Here is a 7489-nt window from a genome sequence, read left to right as displayed (position 1 = left end):
GGAATATTGGTCTCATGCAGCTGCCCTGGAAATCCTGAAGAGACTCCTGTTGCTCTCTTCCCAGCATCCAGACAGAGCCTCTGGCCCGCTTCCTTCAGCAAACTTTGCTGCATAGCCGGGCACTTTCTCCAAACAGGTGATGCATTCCTTTACTCCTCTTCATCTGAGCACTTTCAGAATTGGATAGTTACATATTCCCTTCATTTATTTAATAAATATTTATCAAGCACTCACAACGTGGTGGATGCTGAAGGAAACAGATTTGCTCTGTCCCTGCCTACAAAGTACTCTCAGGTCAGTCTGAATGAGGCCTTTGAGTGGTTCTGAGCGATCTGAAACTCAAGCACCCAGCTGGAGCCTCTGCCTTGCTCCAGACTCATATTTGTTGACTAAAAGCACTGGGCGGACTTTATTTTATAAGTAGAGCTTTCTAATTAACAAAGACATTCCAAAGTCAAAGGGGTAAGTCAGGCATGCAATCAATGGAGCAGGATTTGAAAATAAAAATCCCTCTGCTAACCCGCTCTGAAGAATATTTCCCCTTGCTGATGGACATCTTGCCAGGTTGGGAAATGTGAGAGGGTTTCTTACATGTTCGCTGCCTCAGAAATGGTCAGAGACTCTGTTGCAATTTGTCATGGCACAGGTCTGCTTGCGCCAGGGTTGACAGAAGCTTGTTAACGCCAAAAACGCTTCTCTCCTTCTCAAACCTGCGGAAGCTGACTGTCACTGATATGACTATCTCAGCCTTCAGTGGGAACACCTGTCTCACTTTCCTAGAAGGCAGCTAGGTACAAATCTCCAAGAGCAACAATTCACCTTTTCAAATTACAGAGCCAGGGAGTGGCAGCGTGGAGAGAATGCGCTGCTTCAAAACAAGCGAACTGCGGACAGAAGCCCTGTTCAAACAAAGCAGGGAGAGGATCTGTTGGTGTTTGGCTTAAAATTTCATCGGAGCAGAGAGAGGCCACAAATACTCTGCAGGCTGCAGAGGCTCTATATAGCATCTGGTATTTTTTTTTTAAGTCCACGATCCAAAAACATCGTAATTCTACTCTAACACGATCCAAGTCCTTAGATAGACTGGGAGGAAAACGAATTCCACTGCTTAAAAATCCTTCCCTCAACAACGAGGGATGCATTTCTCTGTGATTGATAAGAGCTGATTCTAACGCCACACGAAATTTGTTTTTAAATGGTTCTTTTATTCAGAGTGGCTGCTTTTTAATTATGCTCTCTTAATTTACTGTTCAACCTGTTCCATCTATAGTCATCCAAGATTAATATTTATTTTGTTAATTTAATTTTAAAGTACTCTTCAATTAAAGCTATTACAAATACTCTGCTGAAGATAATTCAGCGTAGGCACCGCCACAAAAATATCACAGAAAGCATGACCAACGTGTGGTAGCTGTGATCTAGCTTCCTAAACACAACACTGTAAAGTATTTTGGTAAATTAAGAAATAACCACCCTAGAATGTGTTAAAAAAATTCATTGCTCAATATACCCTTTTTAAACCTCTGTGCTTCTTTATCTTGGAATTCTTAACCACTGTAGGTAGATTTCACATTGCAATGGTAATTATACTTAAAAATGATCTTGTGTTAAAATGTTTCCCATGTACATAGTATATTTCATCATCTTTTCCCTAAAATAAGACCCTCGGCATTTAACGAATACATGTTAGCTTTCAGAGCTCTCATAATAAGTTATAGTAAAATCAAGCCACGATGACACTGAACTCATCTCATGCTTCATGTAACATACAGTGACACTGTCTCTTGTTCCTATTTCAGGTTTGTAACTTTTTATCGTAAGACCACATTCAGAACAAAATGGGTTCAAGACACTGGAACACCATAACCCCTGCAGGAAGTTTTAATGGTTTTCTCCCTGGAAAATACCAAACCTCAAAATCCTACACACTGGTTCATTTTCATTTCCTCTTCACCACAATTCATTTTCATAGCTAAAAGAAGCTCTTGGCTTAAGCCTTTATACCGTCTGCAGCATGTTTTCTTCGCAAATTTACTTTTAGGAAACATGATAAAGAAAAGCAACATCCCCAATGGGCACTCCAAATAAACCATTATAAATTCACATTCTCTTCTGCACTAATTTGGATGGGAAGCAAGGAAAAGCCCTTGCAGTTCTTAAATAAAACTTCGCCGCTTCCATACGCCTCCACAGACTGTGTCAGAGGCAGAAAAACACTCCCAACATGGATACTTCTGTCACTTTGCTAACCAAACAAGTCGGTACCATCACCAACAGTATGTTCACACCAATTTCTGAGGTTTGGGTTCTAATCATCAGAACTTTTTAAAATCACATGCTTGTACAAAACCAGCCTCAGAGCCAAAACATGAGTCTCTGCGGCCAGGTTCCCTGTCTTGACTCAGTCATCAAAACCCAATGCCTTCAAATCCTCAAGGGGTGGCTTCTTCTTCCTTTCTGTACTTGAAATTGAACAAGAAAATAGTGTGTGCCTTTTCTCCCACTGCTCTGCTTAGCTTTGCCTTCAGAATTTGAAGATTTGTTCCCATTCCTGGGCACCTGACATGTGAGAGTTACATGTGAGCAAGACTCCCAGGTTATTACCAAGGAGGCAGAAAGGGCCCCTAGCCCCGTCTAGCTACCCTCCAGAAAAGAGACTGGAAAACCCGGGTGAGGGAGGGGATGCAGATTCTGCCTGAAGCCTCATAGGACAAGCAACACATGTGAATCCAAAGTAATGGAGGCAAATATTAAAAAAAAAAAAAAAAGAATATTATTTATTATCTTCTTTATTAATACTCACATGTAACCTTTGCTTTTTACACAAAAGTCTACTCACTTTAGGAGAATCCTGCCCGGTAGGGCTTTCTGTTCCTGGACCACTTCCCCTTTCTCCACCCCACCCCCACATCCAAGTGACTCTTAACATGTTCACAGATACCACGAAGACTTTGTAAACAAGATTTGGGTTACTGGACCTTGATTTCATGAACATCCCACTTCAAAATGGAAGGTAGGGTAAGAAATGGGAGGAAGTAAGGGGAGGGAGAAAAGGCAGCAGAGAGCAGAGAAGGGGCACCTGGTCAGGACTGTCCAGCCTTGCCTTTTCTGAGATGTGTGTGTGCGTGTGGTGGCTGTTCCTTGAAATTCACTGACTCAAAACACGGACAGCAAGTGTCTGTGTGGTTATTTATATTATATATCTATAATAGACTATGTGGGTTTCCTCAGTTTGGGCCTGGGCTGTGTTTGTTTAAATACACCACGCCCCACTTTGTGGGTATCTCCGCAGGACATCACGTCTCCCAGGCACCCTGCTCAGAGCCGGGGCTTTCGAAGCAGGGTCTTGCTGAGGTCTTTGACCTCCTCGGGGCTGTTGACGCGCTCGTAGCCCAGGACGGCCATGGGCTGGTAGCAAAACTCCTCCACCTGTTTGATCTGCTGGAAGGTGAGGGCGGTCCGCCAGGCGTTGGCGGCCTGCGTGGCATTACGCGCAGACACCACAAAAGGCTTGGAGGAGGAGCCGGAGCCGCTGGTCATGTTTAGGGCAAACTGCTCCATCTCGGGGCTCACCAACAGTCCCACAAAGTCGTACACCCTCCTCAGGGTCTTGACCGGGTCTCCTACCAGGTCTTCGTACCGCACCACCAAATAGTGGCCCTGCAGCCAGTCCGGGGGCTGCAGGGCCGTCTGCAGCGTCTTGGCCATGCTGTTACAGATGACCTCCATAGCGCCAAGAGCGTGGTAGTCTGCTGGGCCACCCACGCCCTCCTTCTTGGCCCCTAGCTTGTGGCCAGCAGCCTCCAGGAAGGGCATGCGGTGGGCTCGGGGGTCCCGGCTGCGCACTACCTGGAGGCTCTCGCGGATGAGGCCGTGGCGCGAGCGGATGCGTGAGCTGGCCACCGCTCGGGGATCACGCACTAGGTGGATGACCTTGAGGTCCAGGGCCGGGTCTCGCAACAGCGGTGCCAACACAGCCACGTCGAAGACGCGCACACCCTTGATGACCAGCGTGTGGTACTTGCGGCACTCTTCCTCGAAACGTGCCAGGCGCTGTGGCGGGCACTTCTTGCACACGCGGTCGTCCACTAGCCCTACGACCTCCTTGCGGTAGGCGGGGCATAGAGGCGACGAGCATACCACTTTGTTGGTGGCAGCGCCGAAGATGCCCAGCGTGGTGAGGTTGCGCCCCCCGCTGCCCGCAGGGCTGTACAGCTGGAAGACCGAGAGGTCGCAGCGGTAGAGAGCGCTCAGCATATCCCGCGCTGCCCCCTGCAGGGAAACGGCGTCCCCTGGGTACAGTTTTTGCCACACGTGCCACACTGGCTCATAGAGGAAGAATACCTCGGGGTTCTGATTGAAAAGTTCGCCGAAGAACGACGACCCCGAGCGCCACGTGGTGAACACGTACACCAGCTGCCGCTTTTCCTTGCCGCCCCCGGTGCCCCGAGTGCCATTGCCCGGAGAGGCCGCGGCCCCTACCACTCCCGCCCCGGCTGCGGGAGCCACCCCGACGGCGGCAGGGGGAGGGCGATAAGGGGTGCGAAGGTCCAAGCGGGTGTGAGCGCGCGGCGGTGCGGCCGGAGGGGGCCCCGGGCGCCCCAAGCCGCCCCCCGATGCCCCCGCTGCGGCACCTAGCGGCCCGTCGGGGTTGCACTGCTGCAGCGGCTCCTTGTGCCACTTGTAGTCCAGGAGGTTGAGCATGGTGAGCACCAGCAGCAGCACATAACCCGCGCACAGCACTAGCGCCTTCCTGCGGAACACCTTCATTCCGAGAGGTGAGGCGGGCCAGCGGCGTCCCGGGCGCCGGGGCCACGGCGGAAGCAGGGCGCGCGGCGCGGCGGCAGGCGCAGCCTGGAGCAGCAGGGGGAGCGCGCCCGGGGGCAGAGCTCGCGGCGGACTGCGGCTCATCACAGGCACAACCCGGGCCGGCGGCGCGGCGGAGGCGGCCCTGCAGCCCGGGAAGGGGACGCAGCTGACTGGCCGCGGACGCCGGGACTGGGGCCGCGGCTCCGACGCGGACGCGGCAGCAGCGGCGGCTGGTCCCTGGCGCCCAGGGCTGGCTCTCCCATGGCAGCGGCTCCGGGAAGGACCTGTGAGGGAAAGCAGAGTGAACGGGTGCGCCCCAATAGCCCTTCCAGCTTCCTCCTCCTAAGTAAGGCCCACCCTCGGGTCTGCCCCGCTCCCCTGCTCACCTGGAGCCGAGGGCGCGCCCCGGAGTGGTCTCGGATCACGGCCCCGTGGACTGTCCAGCTGTCAGTCGTTCCTGGATTTCTCTCGGTCTCTTCCGTTGTAGGTTCCCGCGCCTTCTAGGGGGCCAGGGACCCGGCAGCCTTTTCCCTGGGCAGAGTTTCCGGGCGGCGGGCGCCCTACGGCTCGGAAAGGAAAACTTTCACCGGGCCCGGAGCCCTGCTCCGCGCTCCGCCGAGCCAGGCGCGTCTCAGCTCCGGTTATATGTCCTCCACTCTCTCGGGACCGCAGCTTCCTTCCTCGCTCAGAGGGACGAAGCCAGCTAAGGGCAATGGTAGGGGACGGCTTATACGGGACCCAGCTCCTGGCAAATTGGCTCTGCCTCTCTTGCTTTCGGCCTCCTCGCGGCGAATCTTCCCCTCTCTGGGGCGGCGGTAGATGGGGAACAGCGCGACCCCGCAGCGGCGGCGGCAGCTGCTTCCATCACCAGGAGGATGCCCGGGCGGGCAGCTCGGGCAACCACCGCCGATCCGCAGCCTCCGACTGGCCCGAAGGACCCAGAACACACAGCTCTAGGCAACGGAGCCCGGGGCTAGAGCGCTCCCCTGTCCGCCCCGCCCCCGGCACCAGCCGCTTCTGGCCAACTAGGTATCCAGGCAGAGAAAGCCCCCGCCGCCGCGAGAAAGCGGCGCCCGGGAGGATGCTGCTACCCGACTCCCCCTACGCCGAGCGCCTGCAACGCGCTCCGGCCGGCCTCTGCGCGGCTCCTGCCAGCCGGCGCCGGGTTGGTGCGCGCCGCCGTCTGTCGCCGCGGCTCCTCCCCTTCGCTGCGCTGCCCTCCGCCGCCGCCAGTCCCGCCCCCGCCCCCGTCGCATCCCCAGGCTCCCACCGCCGCCGCCTCCCGTGCTGGTGATGCGACCCGGTTTGCTGCGGCGCCGGTCGGGCAGCCATCCGCGGAACCAGCGCGTAGCTCACCGCGCCAGGGCGCAGATGCGGGATTTGGAGCGCACCGGCTCCCAGAGCTGCAGGAGACTTAGATTCTGCGTGCGGCTGCGGGATTCGGCCTTATGGTTTTGCTCTCGGAAGAGAGTTGGTGCTGAAAGTTTGAGCTGAAATCCCTCGCCGGCCGGCGGGCCGCTCGGCTCTTCCCCCAGGTCTACACGGCCCGCCCCTCCCGGGACTGAGGACGCACCGCGTTCCGCAGCGCTAGGAGGACGCGGAGCGCCGCTCCCAAGCTTCTGACACCCTGCTCGCCCTTTTCAGTTGTTCTTTGGCTTTTCCCTCTCGGAGGAAGTAATAAATCTTTCTGACCCCGGGGTCAAAGAAGTCGCTTCAGTTTTCCCGAGGGGCGTGCCGGCGGGGCGCCTTTTCCCGGCCTTGCTGGACCTGCGGACAGGCCGCTCCGGTTTCCTAGCGCCCGCCTCAGATGCCCTCCCCATTTCTGCTTGTATTCGGGCGTCCACTGATTGACATCCTCGGAAATTGGGGTGCCAGGGGAGGGTGCGACTCTTTGTTTTAATTTACAGTAAAACACTAGTCTGCCTTCTTGGTTTTAGAGAGATCAAAGAACTTGTCCTCAAAGGGAATTGTTAGAAGTAGAAAAACATTCTTAAGTTGGTTTGGGTATTTTTTTTAAGGTTTCGAGAAATAGCGCCTCTCCCCACCCCTAGCTCCGCGCTAGAACACTAAGCCACAGCCTCAACTTCGTCTGCAAAATGGGAACAATTATAATAGCCTCGGGAGATCCAACGGTGATTGTTACTGGCACAAGTGGAAGATGAGACCCTTATTCAGGCCTCCAAGTGCGGAAAGTTGAATCGCTAAGGGTGGCGAAGCTCAGCACCGGCGGATAAACGGTGCTCCCTGATCTGGGCGGGGTGGGGGTGGGGTTGCCTTCTGTCCCATAGAGTGTTTAATGGAAGTTACCGCAAAATTATCTTTGTACCATTCAGGGCAGCTCTCTCACCCAGAGGACCCTTCTAAATTTAAAACGTTGCCAATATTCTTCAGTGAATCTTAAAGAGCCTTCCGAGTGAAAAGACTCTTGAAAAGCAACTTAACTCGTTTTCCATGGGGTTTTAACTCACTTGCTATGGATTGAGTTTCAGCGTAGAGAAATGTTCAAAGAACGTGATTTCATCCTGTTTTCCGCAAAAATCCATACCCTCATGAGTAGAGTTCAGCTACTTCCCTGGGGTGGAGAGGTGGGGAGGAGGATGGAGCGGGAAGTGTAGAGCTCAGAATTTATACCCAGCAGTCTCAAGTAGCTTGGCATTTCCTTGGGGAGCGGGTCAGGCCT

At 54.2% G+C, this 7489-nt stretch overlaps 1 protein-coding gene across 1 annotated transcript; it reads right to left on the bottom strand.

Moving 5' to 3' along the window:
- Positions 1-2763: 2763 nt before the first annotated feature.
- Positions 2764-6378, bottom strand: CHST2 (carbohydrate sulfotransferase 2). The gene is made up of 2 exons (XM_003789462.1): positions 5196-6378; positions 2764-5093 (listed from the first exon to the last, which is right to left on the bottom strand). Exon 2 carries the CDS (start codon positions 4909-4911, stop codon positions 3319-3321), a length of 1593 nt encoding a protein of 530 aa, XP_003789510.1. The 5' UTR covers positions 4912-5093; positions 5196-6378; the 3' UTR covers positions 2764-3318.
- Positions 6379-7489: the final 1111 nt, after the last annotated feature.

Source organism: Otolemur garnettii, unplaced genomic scaffold (assembly GCF_000181295.1).
Source record: "Otolemur garnettii isolate 467f Iridium unplaced genomic scaffold, OtoGar3 scaffold00032, whole genome shotgun sequence".
Lineage (NCBI taxonomy): Eukaryota > Metazoa > Chordata > Mammalia > Primates > Galagidae > Otolemur > Otolemur garnettii.
This window is presented reverse-complemented; position numbering and strand designations above follow the sequence as displayed.

Coding starts and splice junctions, on each gene's coding strand:
- CHST2 (XM_003789462.1), bottom strand. CDS start 4,911: ATGAGCCGCAGTCCGCCGCGAGCTCTGCCCCCGGGCGCGCTCCCCCTG.